Source organism: Rhopalosiphum maidis, chromosome 2 (genome assembly GCF_003676215.2).
Source record: "Rhopalosiphum maidis isolate BTI-1 chromosome 2, ASM367621v3, whole genome shotgun sequence".
NCBI lineage: Eukaryota > Metazoa > Arthropoda > Insecta > Hemiptera > Aphididae > Rhopalosiphum > Rhopalosiphum maidis.
The window spans coordinates 10,297,144-10,319,845 of NC_040878.1; the positions used below are offsets into that span (position 1 = coordinate 10,297,144).

General features: G+C 29.1%; 2 protein-coding genes across 4 annotated transcripts; one reads left to right on the top strand and one right to left on the bottom strand.

Moving 5' to 3' along the window:
* Positions 1 to 658: 658 nt before the first annotated feature.
* Positions 659 to 11,537, top strand: LOC113553677 (acetylcholine receptor subunit alpha-like 1). Of its 2 annotated transcripts, none has more exons than XM_026957140.1 (8): positions 659 to 888; positions 3,904 to 4,109; positions 5,578 to 5,622; positions 5,695 to 5,804; positions 7,944 to 8,124; positions 8,561 to 9,021; positions 10,047 to 10,638; positions 11,132 to 11,537. In XM_026957140.1, the coding sequence occupies exons 2-8, from the start codon at positions 3,906 to 3,908 to the stop codon at positions 11,315 to 11,317; spliced, it is 1,779 nt and encodes a 592-aa protein (XP_026812941.1). In that variant the 5' UTR covers positions 659 to 888; positions 3,904 to 3,905; the 3' UTR covers positions 11,318 to 11,537. The 2 variants fall into 2 exon arrangements, with proteins under 2 accessions (XP_026812941.1, XP_026812942.1); XM_026957141.1 differs by lacking the exon at positions 659 to 888 and adding an exon at positions 1,405 to 1,804.
* A 412-nt stretch (positions 11,538 to 11,949) lies between these two features.
* Positions 11,950 to 20,702, bottom strand: LOC113553678 (alpha-tocopherol transfer protein-like). Of its 2 annotated transcripts, none has more exons than XM_026957143.1 (7): positions 20,564 to 20,702; positions 14,505 to 14,682; positions 14,259 to 14,424; positions 13,479 to 13,731; positions 12,774 to 12,884; positions 12,595 to 12,697; positions 11,950 to 12,173 (listed from the first exon to the last, which is right to left on the bottom strand). In XM_026957143.1, exons 2-7 carry the CDS (start codon positions 14,659 to 14,661, stop codon positions 12,031 to 12,033), a joined length of 933 nt encoding a protein of 310 aa, XP_026812944.1. In that variant the 5' UTR covers positions 14,662 to 14,682; positions 20,564 to 20,702; the 3' UTR covers positions 11,950 to 12,030. The 2 variants fall into 2 exon arrangements, with proteins under 2 accessions (XP_026812944.1, XP_026812943.1); XM_026957142.1 differs by lacking the exon at positions 20,564 to 20,702 and adding an exon at positions 19,268 to 19,446.
* Between the last annotated feature and the right edge of the window lie 2,000 nt (positions 20,703 to 22,702).

The window sequence follows — 22,702 nt, forward strand, 5'->3', positions numbered from 1 at the left end:
TTGAGTCGCAGATAACTATTACTTTTTAAATTATTTAATGGTGAATTAATTACATCGTAATTTAAAGTAACGTTTTCCGGTGTAAAATTAATTTCTAAACTTCTCGTGTATTCAATTTAATATATTTTAAGAAACAAATGATAATATAATACTATGCAAATATATCATACAACTAAAGCGTCTTCTGACAGTATCGTTTTTGTAATAGCTATTTGAAAATAATTAAAGTTTTTTAGGCGAGTATAGTAAAACAATAGCAATAAATAAAAAACACAGAATCGTGTAAAATATTTAAAAAATCAACGGCAGTACGTTTGAAAAAAAGACGCATTTATAGTTTTCATTTTCGAATCGTTTCCTCGGATAATATCGTGTCAGATTTCACGCGGATGTAATTATAGTAACTCGATACAATCGTGTGCCTAATATTCGATTTGTGCGTTTCGCGCCATCTTCGTTATCAACTGTATAATACGATCGGCGGTCATTAACGGGCGAAATCCCGGCGCCAAAGGCGTTCGCGTACACCGTTTTTATCGACTTACGCGGGTCCGCCCGCCGCCGCCGCGCGTCGGTCCCGTTCGTGGACGTTCGACCCGACCCGCACCCCCGTAGCGCCACCGCCGCCGGCACCAGATGAATCGCGTACGGACTCCAGCCGAGATCAGTGCAACACTCACGCCCCGAACACACACGCGACAACAGCCAACTCGTGCCCAGACGCCCTGGGTACGAGACGAACGTGAACAATTATATAACATGATTCACGCGCCAATGTGCACGATTGACGTGCGGTCATCGTTGTCGTAGGCGCTGCGAGACCGCGTCCGGGACGAGGACAACAAAGACGACATCGCGGTTTCCGGTACAATTATCGTCTCGAAAAAAGTAAGAGCATAAACAAAAAAAAAAAAAAAAATTAAAAATTCTAAAATTCTACGTTTAGCGTCGGACATCGGTGTTCGAAAATCGGCGGAGATTCGGCGTGGCCCCCGGTTTTTCTCTCGCGTAAGCCGTTCGTGCGAAACCAAAACCGAGCGCCGCGCGTGCAGCGCGAACGCTTAAGCCGTTGAAAACAAGGTCGATCGATATAATACACGTTCCACGTCTCCGTCTCTCTCCTCCCTGCAATGGACCATTTGCCTCTTGACGCACCACCACCACCACCACTAACACCATCCCCACAACCCCTGTACCGACTACCCCGACCGCCACACCCGCGTTTCCGCAATACTCTTGTCACGGAGACTTCTTTGCGCAAAAGGGAGAACGTGTGTGCGTCGATTATGATATGGGGTTGTTTTATTTTCTCTCTCTATCTCTCTCTATCTCTCTCTCGCTTATATACATTATAAAATGTTATGTACACAATCATCGCACTCAGCACTCGCGAGGTTTCCATTCGAGCGTTGTTACCATCGCGATAATAATTTATAGGTAGTGTATAACACGTATACGCGCACGGTCCTTTGAAACGGGGCTTCTCTTTGCACGCCACCGCGACGGCGGTGTTTTCGAGTAGGTATTAAAAATTAGTATTAAAACCGCGATGATCCAGTCGTATCGTATATTATTTTAATGAATCCGTTCATTCATCTGAACATTTTTGTAATGGCGCGCGAACACGTTTTGACGAACGCTCGCGTCGTGTGCTATACGTACTCATTATGGGATAAGTATACCTGCGATCATGTCGACGGCGGTAATAATGCCATTGAACTCTGTGCACAATGTGTACAATCACTTATCGTCGTTTTCGTCCGTGATCAAGACCAATCAACTCATTAACGTTCAATTTCTCGCGGTACTTACGTTATTACTTAGTATTATCATCGATAAAACACCTATTTTTAACGCTATTTAAACAGTTTATTATACACGTTTACACTATTATAGACTATTATAGTGTATTAAAGTAGTCGATTATTTTTGATTTTTAATCACCATATTGATTATATGAACAAATAAACACATTTAATTTAATTTTTCTCTATAATTAATAAGTTATTCGGTCAATTATTTGGTTGTTATTTCACTAAATGTATTATTATTTATTGAGTACTTGTAAATAAGTTTATTAATTCGTATGTACAAAAATTCCTACCTAATACTATTTAGTGTTTCAATTTACATTAGAGTAATTTTTATAGTGTTAAATTGATATGTTGAAATAGTAAACAATAACACAAATTAAAAAGAAAAAAATTCTTTAAATACCTAACAAAACAACAGAATAAATATATAAAAAACAACAAGATATTATATTTTAAGTGAACAAATTCATTATACATTAATTGTTTTGAACATATTTTTATTTCTTCAAAGAATGATTTATCACAAATAGTTTGATTATAAATATATCACATTATGATGAAATATAATAATATAGGTATCATTATAATATGAAAATATTAAAAAAATGTATGGTCTCTACTAATAAATTTCTCACCGATAATAATCTATTGAACAATAGGTGTATTTCTTATCAAAACACTAAATATTATATTTCGATTTTAATTAAGTTAAATTTAGTTATTATTAACTGTAGTTAATGAGTAATTTATTTTTATTCTCACTAAATTTAACAAATTTATAACTATTCATTAATTATACGCGCCTAGCCTTGGATATTTGTAAAATAAAATAAATAAAACGTTCTTTACTTGTACATGCACTATACCATTAACATATGTATATACTTAAACATACAATATAAAACTAATATTTAGTTTAAATATTACATTTTTAAATAATTTTGATAAATTAATTAATTAACTTTTAAAATAAATAAATAATATGTTTTTTTTTTCGGGGGGATATGGTCCGAGTGAAGAATCAAGGTTTCCAGACAGGTCGAGGTTAAGTCAGTCCTGTAACTGGCTTCGCATAAACAAAATATTGTATTTTACATTTTAGAGTATGATTATCAAAAAAAAAATAATATATATATATGTGCAGCCATAATGAACATACTATTATATATATATATATATATATATATATGACACACGAATAAAAATAATTACAATAAACAATATTTATCTATTATTATTTATACATATTACGATGAACATTAAAATACATGCATTATATAGGTAACATGTATACGGTATATCATCCACCACGGTTGTCGGTTATACGGTTGCCTATGTAAATCCTTTGATAGGATATTCATGATCACAATATTAATAATATTATATTTTTTTAATGTCGTTAAACATAATAATATTATACCAGTAATTTCCTAAATATACTAACACACAATAACACTACACTTTATACATTTCGTCATGTATACATTGGTGTTTTTCAACACACGGTACACCCACGTTTACCGCTGAAAATAAAATATGATCACATAAAATACATTTAAATGCGTGTTTCGACCATTTATCATATTTTGATTGATACACCTGCTTGCTACGAGCCTCGAAGATGTTATTGCGTATGTTTTTTTTACTTATACATATTTATTAGGTATTATAAATTTAAGATTTTTACGCTAGGTACCTAGTATTTTCGAAAATTCTTTGTACAATTATTACCAAATTAAATATTGTACAAATTGTGTAATTTGGCAACCGAAAGAATGACCCTTGCATATTATTATTCTACAATCAAATAAATCAATATTATTTCATAAGAACATATTTTCCATCGCTTAAAATGTAAATTAATACAGTGCTATTATTATTATATTATACAATATATTATTATATATCGCTCATTTAGGTACATTATTGCGTTTGAAACAGGTATTGTGTTAAAAGCTATTTTACCGTTTCAATGGGAACATTCAAATTCATGTTTTGAAACCAAACCTATATCGGTAATAGGTATCTCCAAATAATTGTCATAATCGTATAATCGTACAATTATCTTAATGTAATTTTTGTATTTTAGCAATGAAAATCATTTGTGCGGTATTCGCCGCGGTCATTGTTGGGCAGTTGGCTATGCCGTACGCGTCTGTGTACGGGAGTGCCGACGCTAAACGACTGTATGACGATCTGCTCAGTAACTACAACAGACTCATCAGACCCGTCGGCAACAACTCTGACCGGTTGACGGTTAAAATGGGTCTAAAACTGTCGCAAATCATCGAAGTAGTAAGTTTTAGTCTAACGATGAATTATCATAACGGCGAGTCCTGAATAATATTGTATTGTATAAAGTATAATATTATTATCTACTATTGTCTCAATAAAGTAGAAGTTCCGTACTGCAATTGTTATTTACTACATTTTTAATATGGGTAACTACTTTATTTCTATTACTTCGTGATTTCCAATTTTTCTATTCCCGAAAAACCGAATGAAAACATATTGATTTAAGATTCATACATTTCGAACATTTTTTTTTTTGGATACGTATAATAAAATATATACTATTTAATGTACATGTACGTGCACGCTTTGACAACTGTAATAAAAAGTTTTACGATCAATACAAAAAAGATGATTTGGCATTTTTTTCGAATAATCCACTGATCTGTAGAAATCAATATTATACGTTTCGTTGCACTGCAGTCTATTATATCGTTTACATTGATTTGATAAAAGAATACGCCACAGTTTAATTTAAAGCTGTTTTGATTAGTTTATTGTTTATTACAGTTGTTGACAAATTTGATACAAAAATGTGAAAAATGTATATAAATATATTATACATACATAATATTACATTTTTAAATAATTCAATTCAGCTTGTACTTACTGTATAAAGTGATATGTTTTGGTAAATCATCACGATCACAGCATGGTTCCATTAACGTTCGTTGATGGTGGAGAATTACAGAAGAGTGGTGGTAAGAAAAGAGGAAAGAGAGATTATTAAAATAATAACATTGGCACAGGTTAATCCGTTTGCAACTATATGTGGACTGAACCTGTATACTGCACAAACAATACAATAACATTAATTTATAAAATATTATTGTATATTGTTGCAATAATGTTTCTAAATATACACATTTTATAGTAGGTATTATGTTATTTAATAATTGTTGTGGTAATTATTATAATATATGCGTAAAAAAATGTGTATAAGTAATTTTACTTAATATACAAAAGTATCATTATGATTTATTATAATTATTGTTTTAATATATTATTTTATTTTATGACCGCGTAAACTCATTATTATCATTTAAAATAAATGTTATTATTACGTTGCCATTTGGGCGTTTTTCATTAAAATTTGACCGGTTTTACTAACGTTTCGTTTAAAACGAATCCAAAGTTTAAATCTTCTTGTCAATATTTCCTATTGACAGCACTTAATCATTTCGGAAAGTTGCTTGACGTTTGTGACTTATACTGATGTGAATTTCAGTGGACAGTTAGGATTAATAACGTTCTGTTTTCAAAGAATTAATAATTAATCACTGCACACTTTCAATTACTCTATCCCACAAAATAATATAACGTATGACAAATATTATATATTTCGATGTAAATGACAATCTAAAAAAAAAAAAAAAATACTATAGGTATTTTTATTTAGATTTAAACTATGTGTAATCATTAACAATTATTGATTGTGAACTATACTAATATAAGTTATATTTTTTTCTAGAATTTAAGAAATCAAATTATGACGACAAACGTCTGGGTCGAACAAGTAAGAAATAAGAAATATTTACGAGAAATGTATAGTATATTTTATGTTAAAATTGTATTTTATATTTTTTAGGAATGGAATGACTATAAACTTAAATGGAATCCCGAAGATTACGGAGGAGTAGATACTTTACACGTACCATCCGAGCATATTTGGTTGCCAGACATAGTATTGTACAACAAGTAGGTTTGATGTGAAATTTAAATATTATTTACACTAATTTGATTTTGACTTAATTATTCTTAACAGTAGAACGTGACATACTTAATAATATGTGATAGACTTTTATGAAAAAAAAAAATGAATGATAATTTATTGTTTTCCTATATTTTATGAATAATGATGTGACTGTTATATAATATATAAATAGTTAGATTAGGCTAGGTACATTACAATGTAACAGCAAACATTTGAATTATTATTTAAGCTCATTTAAATCTCTAAAACGAATTTATTATCTATTTGATGAATTATGTGTAATTTTTAATAAGAATAAAACGAATAAGACTAAAGAGTTTATAAAATAAGTTATGATTTCTGTATAATAATATATAGTTTATACTTTAAGACAATTTTTAAAAGTTAAAAATGGACATTGTAGTTATATTTTAATAATTTAATAACATTCTAAAAAAAACCAAGAAATGTATAATAACTAATTAAAACATAATAAATGCACTATACGACTAATGTTATGTCATACTATTGATTACCAAGATACTGCAAGGACCATGGCTGATCCAACTGAATTCAAGAGGTGATAACCACGGAATAAAGTGGTATTTGTCAAACTATTTGATAATTTGCATGTATAGCCTTGTAAATTCAGTTAATATCACACATTTCAATCAATAATTCTGATTATACCTATAAATTATAAACAGTGTACAATACTAAATTTGTAAGTAGCGTTATTCACTGTTTCGTATAAAGTAAAAAATAACGTTTTTATACCATAGTCTAAGGGTAGCGTACGAACTACAAATCAACTGTAACATACAAATTTAAGCAACAGTAATAATAGTTTATTTTTAAGTAATTCAATGGATATTTTAATATTATATTTAAATGTATCAAAACGCATGGAAGTAAATTGTATGATTTACTATGTAAACCACCGAGTTCCGTCGCCATAATTTTGACACCAATTAATAAAGAAATTTATACACACACAGCTACAGTAAAGCGCACAAATTATAATTGGACTGTTTGTATAAAAACGATTCTTAAGCATGTATCTTTGGATACGCATTGTATTTGCTACAACAGCCTCATTTCTTGTAAATGGTGTGGGTAAAGACTACATTAATGGAACTATAACTAAATATTCAAATATTATATAGTATACTATATACCTATTATTATAGGTCACCGATATTCTGATACTCATAATACACTCGGTATTTCTCTACTATATCGTGTACCGTGTTTCCCGCGTTCTTGATTTTATTCTCGTTAATCATCGGAGTTTGCAAAATTAAACATATACAAATTAAAGTATGAAATCAAACGCTGTACATTAATTACGTTTTTGTATCGTATCCAATCTAGTTATCAGTAAAGTCAGAACGACAGAACAAACACGGGCAGCGTGGGTTATGCGGTACACGTTGAAACATCGACCTTATATATTATTGTTAGTTGAACAGGGTGAGGTTTTTGGTAAGTGATTAATTCACGTGGCTCGTATTTTAATGATTTTTAATTTTTCTAAAATCTCTTTATCCTCAACCCGTTACCGTATCGCCCGTATCTATTTATCACTATACGCGTGGGACGAAGTATCTTGACATCAATGATATATTATTCGTAATTCGCTATACATATTATAAGTGTATAAAATGTATTTACATAATATTTTAATCACTATTATTATTATAATATTTGGAGTATTATAAAGCACTTTCTAAATCAGAGTATAGCGCAAGCATATTAGGTATTATGTGTATCATAGTATTATAATATCGTCGTCACAATACCATTCGTCTCGTCACACTATTATTGAAATACGTAGTTAAATAGTTCTATTACATTTAAAAATATCTGTTAAAACTATGAAATATTAATATTACTATTTTGAGTATATAAACGAACGTAGGCTTATAGTTTTCAGAACATGTTGTATTATATACTTCTGGAATTTGTTTGATTATAATATTATCGTGATATAGGGATATTTAACCCCCTATAATTACTTTAGTTTGATAACCAATATTATTTGGTTTGAAACGAAAATTTTTGGTCGATTATTTCACTGTCAGAAACGCTAATAATTTTGCACAACACTAACGAAAAATGTGTTTTATTAATGCGATTTACAGCGCTGACGGCAATTACGAAGTGACGATCATGACGAAAGCAATACTGCACTATACGGGAAAAGTCGTGTGGAAGCCGCCGGCCATTTACAAATCGTTCTGCGAAATAAACGTCGAGTATTTCCCGTTTGACGAGCAGACGTGTTCAATGAAGTTTGGATCGTGGACGTACGACGGATACATGGTGAGAAACCGCGCTAGCGATAGCGGCCGGGTGGTGCTCTCGACGTGACGTACGTCCGAAATGTTTTCTTTGTCGGTCGGTGAAAAGGTAATTTTCCGGGGAGAGACGGTCACGGGAAAAGTAGTCTCACACTAAAGTACGAGTTGATTGATTGAACCACATTTTGTATTGTTGATATTGGACGTGAATCGTCGTCGGCACCGCAGTTAATGATATTATTATTATTATTACATAAATATAATATTATAGTTGATACATATATATGTGTATTATATTATATATACATTTTTTTTTATTCACCACAAACGTGCAGTCACATTTCGGTAGAGCTCGTATCATAGCACAATGATATGTACTTACGCAGTTTAATATTTGTCATTTTTTTTTTTTTTTTTGCATTTTCTCTCGCTTTCCCGTGTTTTCCACGTCGACACAGATGGATTTGCGGCACATTTCACAGGCGCCCGACTCGGACGTGATCGAAGTGGGCATTGACCTGCAGGACTACTACCTGTCGGTCGAGTGGGACATCATGGGCGTGCCGGCCGTGAGACATGAAAAGTTTTACGTCTGTTGTGAGGAACCGTACCTGGACATATTCTTCAACATCACGCTTCGGAGGAAAACGCTGTTCTACACGGTCAACTTGATCATACCGTGTGTGGGCATATCGTTCTTGTCCGTGTTGGTGTTTTACCTGCCGTCAGAGTCCGGCGAAAAGGTATCGCTCTGCATATCGATATTGCTTTCGCTCACCGTGTTCTTCCTGTTGCTGGTCGAGATTATACCGCCCACGTCGCTCACCGTGCCATTGCTGGGCAAATACCTACTCTTCACCATGGTCCTGGTCACGCTGTCCGTGTTTGTCACCGTTGCCGTTCTGAACGTTAACTTCAGGTAAACGCGCATGTAATTATTGTTTATCTTTTAAGGTGTTCATCTATAGTCCGACGATCGCGGCAAATAGTAAAATTGTAGACGTTTCATACGCACGTCGTTTTCGTGTGGCTGTGTGACTAATGCAACTGTATACGTTACGCAATTCACACTATGACATCAAATATTCAGCCACGGTGAGGGGGGGGGGTGAGGGGAAGTAATTCAAATTTGTTACCCTAGATGCAGAAAATCAGTACGCTGACTAGTGACTATATTATAATTTCTGATAATATTATATAAAAAAACGCAACGATATAAGTCGTCTTGTTGTAAGATAGTAATTTTTTTTTTATCAGTAATGTAAGATAATAAATAGTTAATAAAAAAAACTTAAAGTAATTTAGAAGACTAAAATCTAAAATAGCAATATTATTAACCAACAGTACGAAATAAATATAAATTAATTATGAATATTTTAAAAACATTAAATGAAAATAGGAGCATTTTTATAATTAAATTGTATAATATTAACACAAAATTATATTTTAAACTCAATAATAAATAAGAACTGTTATTATATTCACCTACTGCGTACGAAATCATAGTTATAATGATAATACAAATAAAAAACAATAGTATATTTGTTTAAATCTTAAGAGTACTGGTAGTAAAAACTGTCCGATTCCTACTTCTAACACATAGTAGACGCGTTGCGTAATAAATTTGCATTACAAAATACAATGTTATAAAAATATTCTATTTTTAATTATTTATAACATTTAGGAAGTATTTTAACTAATTTAAACATTAGAGACAGAACTTTTTTTTTAGTGTTCGGTAAACGGTTAGAACGGTTTTTATGATCTTGAAAAATCCTTAAAAGTATTCGAATCCCTCACAATAGAAATGTTATTTCGACGGTGAGTTATTTCACATAAATAATTTACTCTATCTATACATAATGTAATCAATTCAATAGGACGAGTGTGGTGACGTTATAATATGTATCATAATACAATTGAAGGCTATTTCGGTTTTCACAGATCACCGGTAACGCACAAGATGAGACCGTGGGTGGTAAAACTATTCATCCAGATCTTGCCCAAGGTGCTGTTCATTGAGCGGCCAAAGAAGGGAGATTCGATCGACGACGATGACGACGACGATGACGAAAAGCACGGTGAAATCCTGTCGGGCGTGTTCGACGTGCCGTCCGAGATCGACAAGTACTTGGACTACAACCGTGGTTATAGTTTCGATTACGATGTACCGCCACCGCTACCATCGTCCAGGTACACCGGCCCCAGAGCCGGTGGCGTGAACGGAGGCGCGGGCGTAAGCGCCGGCGCGGGCGCCGTGACCGGGTCTAACGACACGGTGGTGAACATGGCGTCGGACGAGGACGAGGACGCGATCGAGCTCGACGCTGAAGACGAGTACGACGACATGTTCAGCCCGACGACTACGACGGACGACGGTCTGGCCAGCCCGACGTTCGAGAGTCATCACCACCATCACCAGCACCAACACGGATGTCCGGTGGACCAGCAGCCCAGGCACGACCCGGCCATGCAGACCATCCAGGACGCAAAGTTCATTGCTCAACACGTCAAGAACCAAGATAAGTTCGACGAGGTGAGTGACTCGGGAAACCTGCAACTTAAAAATATTAGAAATATCCATGACACTGAATAATAGGAAACCACGTGACTTCAAACTCCAAGGAAGGCTGGGTGACGGGGGAGAATCAGTGAGAGTCACTTGGTTATCCAGAGGGGTGGCTTTTGAATTTTGTACGATTAATTACATGATTATAATATATTGTTATTGATACGCCAAATCTTCGTCACTGACGCCTAACGGATGGTTTTTTTGTTCGAAGGGTTTTCTTGATTTTAATCCTCGTCCTCATCATTTCAGTTATCTATAAAATTATTAATTCTTTAACTCTTCGTTAAAACACGTGTGGTTAGGAAAATTATTGCTTCGGGTATTCGAAGCTTATAAAATCGTCCATTTTATAATATTATATTTTAATACGTTTCTTGAGGGAAATAATTATTTTTGCGTTCGATTACTCGTCCTGCAATGCTGTAATGCCAATTGTTTACGTTCTCTTTTTTTGCAGATCATTGAAGACTGGCAATACGTAGCTATGGTATTGGACAGGTTGTTCCTGTGGATATTCACATGTGCCTGTCTCATCGGCACAGCCCTGATCATTTTCCAAGCACCGGCCCTGTACGACAAGACAAAGCCCATCGACGTTGTTTACTCAAAAATCGCGAAAAAAAAATTGCAAGCCATTTTATGAGACACCACAACAATACAAAGCTCAATGACGTTTTTTAGTAAACAACTTAGTGAATACAAACAGTTAATCGATAACAATCCTATAATTATGTATAAAGTATACTTCGTTTTCCTAATCATCAAGTTTTTATTATACGTTGTCGTTTTTGGTTTTTTTACAATTGATTTTTCATGTATGGCGTGAAACGTTGTTGCCGATAAAATAAAATATTATCACTTATCGTTTTACAGTTCATATTTTATTTGTTATAAATTATTTATTATCATTAGATATATTATTCATTATCGCCATTGACCATGGTGCCATCAGTTATTATAATAATATTGTACAACTTAATGTTATTATTTTATATTTCGTTTAATACCGAGACTAAGAATATGACCCGCATTTGTTTAAATATTCAACGACCCAGTTGAATTTTACTAAATTATTCAGATAAATGCTTTGTCATTGCAAATCATGTCATTTGGTTTATTAAAAATATACGAATGATGTAATAAATCATTATTTTTTTTTGTTTTTATTTTTTTAAATACATAATAATTAATAATATTAACAATAATACTATTACTATACTTAATACTAAGAATAATTTAAGTATAAACTTATAAATAAATACATATATTATGCATACAAAATTCAGATATAATTAATATAATTTTTTAAAAAAAAATGTCTAATAATAATTTTATATAATTTACCCACACAAATTTTTAGTCCAAAATCAAAGTCTTAAACGAGATTTTTTCGCAGGAAAATGATTTTTTCTTTTTTGGTCTTTTAGACTCGTCTGATTTATAATTTACGTTGGACAAAAACCAATCATTGTTCTTCAATATCAATGTTTTCCATTCCTCTGTAACATAATTTATTATATTCATATTTTTAAACTTTGATGTAAGATGGGTAACACTTAGTATGCAAAATTAAATAATATCAGCCTTCCGAAATTCTAAACAATAAACTTTTACAATTTATAAAAGATATTTTTTTTATCTTTTCAACGTATGTAACTAATATATTTTTATAATATGTAGTCTAGTCCATATATATATATATATAATACGATAGACATAGACAAAGATTTAAATAATATTAGAAGCCAATATAACACATTATTTACTTATTTTCGTCATTTTATTTTCACTAATTTTTTAAATATTATAAAAATAAAAATTCTACTATTAAAAATAATGGCAATACATTAGAATGTAATGAAATCATGAACGTAAATGTTATTAAATAATTAGTGAGTTTAATAGTCAATTATTGTTTACCTCTTATTACGTCCAAATTGCCATTATATCCTCCATATTCGATTGGAAGTATATCTCTTGGTATGTGTTCCCAGAGTGTTTCAAGGTTCTTATGGAAAGATAACTAAAATATAAAAATATTATTACGTAATATTTATACAAGTTACACACATTAAGTGCAAAATTAGCATAACACTCACTCTGGCAAACATTTTTTTCGACACAAATGGTTTCAAGATATTTTTAGCCACGTCAATAAAACTTGGTGGGAACAAAATATGAGTGTGTTTCAAACGTAATGGATATGCTTTCTGAAAATATACAATAATAATTGACAATCAAAAATAGTTTCAGGTCATCAAACGTCATACCAACCCAAAAGTAACAGTTTCATTTTATTGATTTAATAATTATTAATATAATATATTTCCATTATAATGTATAACTAATTTAATATAGCCTGTAATATTATGATATTATGTATTAACGTGCCTCCATAACTATACCATCAACTTGTCTAAGATATATTTTTATCAATTATATTATAGTCATTGTTGTATAATACCAATAATAATAAACCCTCACACTGTGTTATGCCGGTATAATGGCATTATGGTGTTGTATAAATTAAAATGATTTTCACTTACGAAACAATAAATATATAATATTATACAAGAACTGATCCACTAATATACTCAATCACAATATAATAATATATTTAAGACACCGTGTTTAACTGATTTACTGCATTCGATTAAAAAGAAAATATTTTTATTATTAAAAAAATTGCTGTGATTAATTTACTTATTTTTTCGCTTAAAAAAAACGAAAATTCTTAACCATTCGTTTTAAGCTGTATTGGAAACATAACGAACGGCATAGGTATATCGGCAGAGTTTACTGACCTGTGCGAGTTTAATGAGGTTCTTGAGTTGAAACAAGTCGAATTGACTTATGTGCGACAACGTAATATTCCTTGTGTCAATCACAACGTGAATACCGGTAAAATCGATGCCTTTTCTCTGATAAATATCCAACATCAAACGCATTCTCTTGTATATTTCGATTGGCCGAAACAAATGTGAACTGCTATCTTTGAAGTTATAATACATTATTTTGAGACCATCAGGCGTGTGTTTGGGTAACATAACCATGGTTCTGTGAAAATTAAATTTGAATATTAGTTAATTATAACTATAGGTCCTAACTATATAGGTCCCATTGAATAAAAAATATTAGTATACATAACGGTGAGTTTCTAAGTAATGATTTTGATAATGAACCTTATGTCCTACTTTAAAAAAAAAAATAAAGTTCCTAATAATAACCATTATTAACTAAAGTTCTACATTATTATTTTTTTCACCCGAATTTAGATATGTAGGTACATTAATATATGCTTGGTAAAATGTCGACAACAATACATCTAATTTATGTAAGACTGTATACATTTTATATTTCCTTTAAGGATATTAAACGTGTCATACGTGGTACATATAACTTTTTTTTGAAACGTGTGATACATAACGAAACACGTAAATAAAATAATAACTAACTTAAGACCCTTTCAAAACTCAAATTTATTTTCAAATTAAAATGAATTCAAACTCATTTTACTCAATTCTAAAAACTAATATTGTGGTCTGCTATAAAATCTTATATTTTTGTGCAGAATATATACTTACAAGTATTCATACAATTCACTTTCCACGTAATTTGGTAAATCATTCACATCATAGACCTGTGGAAACAATGTTTTTAAGCGAAAATGACTTTCAACCCCTAGTTTTGTTTTTTCCAAATTGTTTTTGGTCAGTCGTAGAAACCCTTCAATCCAAAAACTCAATTCATCTGAATATCAAATAAAAATTGTTGAGATTATATATATTTTTTTAATGTATTAAGCGTCTAATTGCCATACAAATAATTACCATTTTTAGATTCTGGAAATTTGGGTAAATGTGGTTGTGTTAGCATCCAATCCCTGATAGTGGCTACATCCTTATCAATTTGATCTTTTGACAAACCATATTCTTTCATTATTTTCTTCACTCCATCTTCATTAGGTATTACATAGTATTCCGGCATTTTTATTCAACGTATTTACCACTGAAGAATGAAAATTGAATTTAATAAGCATGTATATAATAGTGTTTGAATGTTGTGACATCAAATAAAGTTAGTCATTAATCGTTACTGAACAGGTTAGGTTTTATATTATAAATAATATCGTATACACTGTATCATAATATGATTGAATTATATTGATTGATAACGAATAAACACTGCGATTTGCAATCACTGTCTTGTTCACGAGGAAAATCAATAATTCATAATATTATATGAATCTCATAGTTGTTATTAATTAAGTTTGTTTCTATTCAAACATATTATAGTTATAGGTTATAACACTACAGTGTATCATAGTAGATACAACTACAGTGAATACATTTGAATAAATTACTACAAATCGCTATTAAATAGAATTGTTTATTTTGACGAATAATTACACAAAAAAATGTTCTTTAAGTTTATATATTTAAATGGCATTGCCCTTCCAATTAAAAAAAAACCATTACCAACTATAGTGAAAAGTGTCTGTTAATGTTTTCTTATGTCGAATACCTGCCATATGCGAGTATTTTAATACTATAAGTTGAGTAACACAAGCTATACTGAACTGTTGTCTCTCATAATATTTCGTAGGAATATCGATGAGACCGCGCGACAATAGACTGAATCGCTAAAAATATTATGCTCTTTTGTCAGTAGAAAATGTCAAAATGTTTTCGCATCCTTCACTTCTTGTAATCAACGGTTCGTGTGTCTACAATCGCGTGTAACGTGTGTGTACCTATACAATGATATTATACGCATAATAATTATTTCTACAACAAATGATGATGTCGTAACTAAAGACGTCAAAGCAGTAAAATTACTTTTTCACAAATGTTGCAAATTTATTCAACGCAACAATATCGATTATAGAACATGGTTTTACTATTGAAAACTATTGTGTGTATAAACACGTGTACACCACAAGTATGAATGAGAAAATTATTTTTTTTTTAATTACATATATTATTATATTATGTAAACAAATATATAATAATTATATAAGATCGAGATTCACATAGGATTTTCAACTACATAAAACGATGAAACAACTGACAACCGACGTACCGTTTGCTGACAATATCCACAACCACAAGCTTAAAACCATATATTGATAAGTATACAAACTAAACATTAAAATAAACACCAGGTTAAATATACTATTAATAGAACAGTATTAAACATGTTTATAGTGCATTTATTGAAATACAAATATTTAAAGTCATTAATTTGTATAATATTTTTTCCTAAATTAATATAATAGGCACAACAGACTTGAATGACATCGTATGTTCATATTTAAAGTAAAAATAAATTATGCGAGGTTTATGTGTGATGAATTAATATCAATAACAATCAATAACCACAATAATTGTGAGATATGTAAATATTCGTGTTTGTTATATAAATTGTCTCGTATATTTGGTAAATCGTACATTGACGTAATTTAGCTACGGAGTCGAAAATAATGACGACGGTACTGCTTAAACATTCGATTAAGTAATTCCAATACTCTATAAACAGTTATAAAATAATATGAAGATATAAATAAATATAAATATTATATAAGACCGTCCTACATAACTTAAAATTATTTGAACTCGTAAATATTAAATTTACATATCATACGCGTGAGATTAAAATAACTACAGACAAAATGCAATATACAAAGAACCAGTTCAATTATATTGTACTATATTATATAAATATAATAATGTCGTCATCAGATATCAAAGCATTTTCAATCAGCGAGTTCGGAGCGTCAAATATATAATAATATTGTATACTTATGTTTTAGTAAGAAATTTACTGTAAAATGTCAAACAATAGAATTAATAAGTATTATTACTTAAATAATACTTATCAAAAAATAGAAATCTGATTATTGATCCATCATTTATACAATTATTTCCTTTGGTTGAAATACCCTCAACGATAGACAGAATAAACATATTTTTCAAAATAACATAAAAATGTAAACATCTTATGAAATACAAAATGTCAAAATGTAGTAATAACATCGGTGAAGAATCCTAAAAACTTGACAATATAATATTTGTTTCTCGAAATTCTAAAAATAAACTGTGATTGTAAATCCACTATTTACGTTAGGAAAAATAGACGCGGTACAATAACAAAACTTTAAAATCAAAACATTCATTTCTAAAGCCCAAATAATTTATATCACTTCATTACGATACATAATAATAACTAAATATTATTGATTTGTGCAATTTTATGACATTGAATTAACTTCCTTTTAAAAGTCACCCGTGAATTTTAATCCAAGGTTATATTAACAAAACTACAGTTTAATAACCGGTTGGGTAACATAGCTGGATAGTTCTTTTTGTTTCTTCGCACATGAATATATACATCGAACATTATCACATACATACTTTAGCATGTGCGTTTCATGGATGCAGAAAAACGGGTTTAAAAAAAAACAATATTTCGTTTTATATTTACTACTAAAACCAGACTTCCGCTATATAGCTTAAGAACTGTAGCACAGTACAACTTTACTTTATCGTAAAAGAAAAATTTATCAATCTAGATGTTAAATTTAATATATGCTTTAAAATATGTAACATAATAATACATAACTTATATATTATGTTATATATCATTATCAAATGATATTATGTTGTATTTATTAGTTACTTAGAATTTTGAGATAAATTGTAAATATCAAATACTATTAAATAAATACCTGTTAAAATAGCAACTTATTTGTATCTAAAAAAAAAAAAAAATTCCTGTTTAAAAACTAATAAAATGCTTCTAAATTTTAAGTCATAAAAAATTAAAATCTAAATTATTTTTAACAAACAATTTAATCGTGACTTTCGTAACTTTTAATTAAAAAGTGAGAAATAGGAAATTTCAGTTTCAAAATCCACTAAGAAATATTAAAAAAAAAAATACTCTTTAAGAACAATTTAAAAAAAAATGCAATTTATCATTATAATATAACATAGAAGTAGTGCCACGGGACTTCTTACTACCTCAGAAAATAACAAAATTTAAATAATAAAACCTCCCTTCAAAAAAAAAAAAAAAATATAAAATAACCAGTATATATGAGTACACTTTATTCACTCGGCTTATTTTTTAAATGTAATTTCTTACGTTATTTAATTACGTTAACATAAGAACATGTCTTGCTGAAATCTGACGTATCGTGGTTCATGGATGATGATAATAATATGACGTATATAGGAGCAATATTTCGAAATTATCCATTAATAATTCTTGCATTATACAATTTATACAATCGAATTCATAACTTGTATATTAAATTAATAATTAGAGAGAAAACACATTAAATTAAATTTTGTACACGTTGAAATAATTTATTTGTGTAAGTAGTTAAAAATCGATAGTTCTGTATGCCTATCTAACTTGAATGTTTCGATTTGATTTTTTTTTTTTTTGTCAATCTTCTACATACTTGCGCGTCAAATTATTGGCTTCCGAAAATTTGTCTTCAAAAAGTTATTGTTCGTCTACTGAGTAGTAGTTAGTAGAATCTACTTCAATCTATTTCTAATATCATTTTTTAAATTATATTACCTGTTACAAATTTACGGTGCAAACCTATTCTGCCTGATCGCTTTTAACCTCTCAATGTCTAAATATTCTAAATAACATATATTAATATTTTAGAGCATTATTTGTTTTAAGTTTATTAGATATAACTTTGCATAACAATTTAAATATCAAAAAAACCACGTTTAAAATACGTTTATATAGGTATCATTTGTCCATAATCGTAAGTTGTAACAAAATAATCTTAATATCGACTTAAACTACGTAGTTTTAATATCAGCGAAATAAATTTATATATTATTAATATTAATTTTGTATTACCTATATTTGTAGAATGTTAAGATAGGTAGATAAATAAAATAAATGCGTATATTTCCATCGTATAAATTATCCAAATTGCTATAATATAAAGAACTAATTTAAAATTTCAGAATCGTTAAAATTATTATACCAAATTAAAAATATGTATCATTTAAACGAAGATATTATAAGTATTAAGAATTAGAATAGTTGATAGGTACGAAATACATTTATTAACTTATTTAATTGAAAATATATTAAAATATAATTTGTTTTTGCCAGATGTATGCAGAATGTGTCTATTTAAATATTATGTATTATGACAATCATATTTAATTATCTATGGTGTCATTCATATTATGTTCTCCAAATGTGTAATTATGGGAAATAACGATTGAAATTAGTTTCATATTATAATGATTCAATGTAAATAAATGAAAACATATAAATAAATATATTATTTATGTATTTAGTATTATGAATACATTTAAAATCACGATATTATTATAGAAAATAAACATAATATATATATTTATTCATATAACAAAAGACATTATTTTTATTATGCATAATAGTGTTGTTAAATTTATTAATCAAAACATTAATAATTTGTTAACAAAATGATTTTTTAAATGGTTATTTGTTATTTTTTTCTTTAAAAATGATATTATGTTCAGATTTTAAGCGAAATTTGTAAATACAATACAATAAAATTGTAAATACTAACCTTTTTCAATAAATAAGCTAAATAATTTTGAAGCACGGTGATTTTTCAGACAAAATAAAAATTGTCTCCCGGTACTACATACGAGTTGACTGCCGTAAATGTTTATAGATCTAACGTAAATATGAAACAGATACCCAGGAACACAACAAACTAAATTCTACTCGTTTTCCTTGAATACGCCGGACGGTAAAATAATACACAAACGAGTTCTTCATATGCGATTCTTCAACTGTGCGAATAAAGTGCATAATATGATAAAAAACAAATATGAATATAAAGTGTTTATGTATTCTCTATAATTGTATTCTATTAAATAAATACAAAAATTGTCCGCTCACAATGGTTTTTATTTTTCAGATTATTTTTTCTAAACAAACATTTCAGTTCAACCACATCGACATTGCTAGTGGAGTATAGACTTACGGAGGTTCCTAAACTTTGTTCTTCGCGCACCACTACTGTTTATTACTGATCATTCACATCTATTATCATCGTGGACTTTTGACTATTATTGATTAAAAACAAAGCTGATTAAAATGTCAATACATTTCTGTCAAAATGAAAAAAAATTGCATAGGCACATTGTACTTTTTTTTCAATTATCTATTTCTGTATGAGATATGTGACGATTAAAACGTATACGCGTGTTTTCTGAAGTTTAGCATAATAATTTATACTAATCTACAGTAATAATAAATAATTATATGTACACGAGATATAAAATAATACTAAATCCAACCAATATAAAATTAAAAAAATATTAATTTTCCAAATTACCGTGTGGACTTTTATGTACCACAATTTCGGAACCACTGCTCTAGACAATTATAAACAAATACCAACTGAGGGGCACCTATATTGCTTATAGGTTCAGGAAATACTTTAGATATTTTTATTTGCAATAATTATTATCCAACCAAGAAACTACCACTGCATAAATAATATCAATTAATTGTAATGTAACAATTTTCAGACTCGGGAAAGTCGTATAAATATTTTAATCTAGTTTTGTTAGTTAAGATATAGAGATTCAGCAAAAATAGTTATCAATTTAAAAATCGTATTCGCTTGACATAAATTAAAGTCAATTGCATGATCAAAAATCGTTCAAACTTATATTATAATTGGTCGAATGTAACCCAATAACGTTTACCCGGAATTACTACATGATCAATAAAATATATGAATATTAATAAATGTTTTCTATATGGCAAATCGCAAATGAATATTTTATATTAAATTGTAATAGTATATCTAACTTAATATATATATATTATAATTTTATAATGCAGTCACCTTATATTAACCCTGTGCTTGAGGGTAGTAAATATTTCGGTTTGTATTTGAATAAGTCGGATTTTGTAATAATAAAGAATATAACGCACCGTAAAACAATATTTATTATATATATAATATATAATTTTAATTTTAATTTTATAATTCAATTTTGTATGTACAGAATATTTAAGAAGCTTTAACTCGGATGCTACAAGCCAATACGTATACTCGTATCTTCAACACACATATATATAACCAGTACCAATTTCCCCTACTTATTAATATTGGTTATTTCTATTCCATTAGCTAATTAATATTTGTTTTATAAAAAAAAAAATTACAAATATGTCTTAAAAATCCATTTAGGTATATTGAAACGGTTACAAAATACTAAAGGCATCATTACTATCATAGGCTGAGTTACTCAATTAAAATAAAAATAAAAACGTAATATTTTGTTTAAAAAAAATAATATAATATACTGACCTTTATTATCTTAAAGTACATATTAACAAATAAATATCCATAGCAATAGGTAAATACGGTTATTTCCCAATACAAATTGAGGTTTGGGTTAAACATCTTTAAATCAACAATGCATTTCAACATAGTTAATATATCTTTCTGCTTTGATCATTTACAATACTTAAGTTTAAAAGTATATTTGTGTTTTATGAAAATATTGATTTATATTTACTTTCAATTAGAAATAAAGTCATAAGACTACTCTTTAAACGAAATAATTATTTTTTATTTTTTAAACGAGGGGAAGTAGATAACCGTTCTGTTGTACAATTAATTGGTGTTGAGATTACCTCGTCAATGAAGTTCTATAATGGATAGGATATAACAAGATTACCTTTTACCTTTTTACATTCAAAAACCGCTAACAATATTGTGCTCCATTGATTATTAGATTGTCCTTTTTACAATTTTCTAACTCACTATTTTAAAATATTAATACATAAAAAAATAAATACTTGTGTTTTTCCAATATGTATAAAAAAAAACCATATACTATCAAAACCGATATCCTATAAGCTATAATGTAATAACATGGTATTGAAAATAAAGTACTTAAGTATATAGCTGGATGTAGTTTTATAAAATATATTGATACATTTAAATAGTGTATCGCGTGTATTAATGTTATAATATAAAACAATTTTCAAAAAATCAAACAATTTACTTTTGTTGTAAGTCTTAAGCATGTAAAATTGGGGAGGAATATTGTCATAAGCGACCAATACCTATATGTTATAGAATGCAATTGTTTTTTTTTTTTCATTTAAAAAGATAAAATAGTCTCAATCGTATTGTAGTGAATGGATGTGTTCAATTAGAATTTAACAATAAATCATCAATGTTTATTGTATACAAAAAATTATTCTAAGAATACTCGTAGATTATCTGTCATCCTATATTATTAATATCTAATTAATAATTACTACTCGTATAATACTACCTATATTTTTATATCATATATTATTATTATTAACTTAAAAGTCAATAACGGCTTCACATACAACGGTGTGATAAGTTTCGAGGAATAAGAAGGCAGTAGCATACAATAAAATCATTGTGTGTGTAAAATAAAATAATATACATTAAAAGTTTTAAATAACAACTAATTATATTGTTGAATTTCAACGAAATTTTAGATTCAATGATCCACTGTAGTGTTTACAAAAAAAAAAAAAAAAAATTATTTGACTTTAACATAGTATTAATACATTTCTATTTACTTCGTAAAATGTGAAACATTATGAGAGCGTAAGTTTCTGTACATGCTATGCATTATTAGTAATTAGATAATTTTTGATACAAAAAAAAAATATAGTTACAACAGGTCACAAAGGTCTAAAATATAATCAATTAAACGATTTGAACTTTAAGTTTATGGTTCTTCTATTATAAGATTCTTAAGTACCACATCTTACCGTCTACACATACCTATATGTCCACTATACTCTTTTCTAACACACAACTTAGTACATTTTATTCAAATAATAAAATATAAAACGTTTCGTGAAACGTCAATGTTATAATAATTATAATATTAAGCACCAGTTGAATAAATTAATTTCCAGTTACATTATTCTACTGTTGTCTATACAATATAATATATATTTTATCACAATATTACACTGTTAGGTA

Coding starts and splice junctions, on each gene's coding strand:
- LOC113553677 (XM_026957140.1), top strand. CDS start 3,906: ATGAAAATCATTTGTGCGGTATTCGCCGCGGTCATTGTTGGGCAGTTG. Junction 9,022..10,046: donor GTTCTGAACGTTAACTTCAG/GTAAACGCGCAT, acceptor CGGTTTTCACAG/ATCACCGGTAACGCACAAGA. Junction 10,639..11,131: donor ACCAAGATAAGTTCGACGAG/GTGAGTGACTCG, acceptor CTTTTTTTGCAG/ATCATTGAAGACTGGCAATA.
- LOC113553678 (XM_026957143.1), bottom strand. CDS start 14,661: ATGCCGGAATACTATGTAATACCTAATGAAGATGGAGTGAAGAAAATA. Junction 13,732..14,258: donor AGTGAATTGTATGAATACTT/GTAAGTATATAT, acceptor TAATTTTCACAG/AACCATGGTTATGTTACCCA. Junction 12,698..12,773: donor CGAAAAAAATGTTTGCCAGA/GTGAGTGTTATG, acceptor TTTATATTTTAG/TTATCTTTCCATAAGAACCT.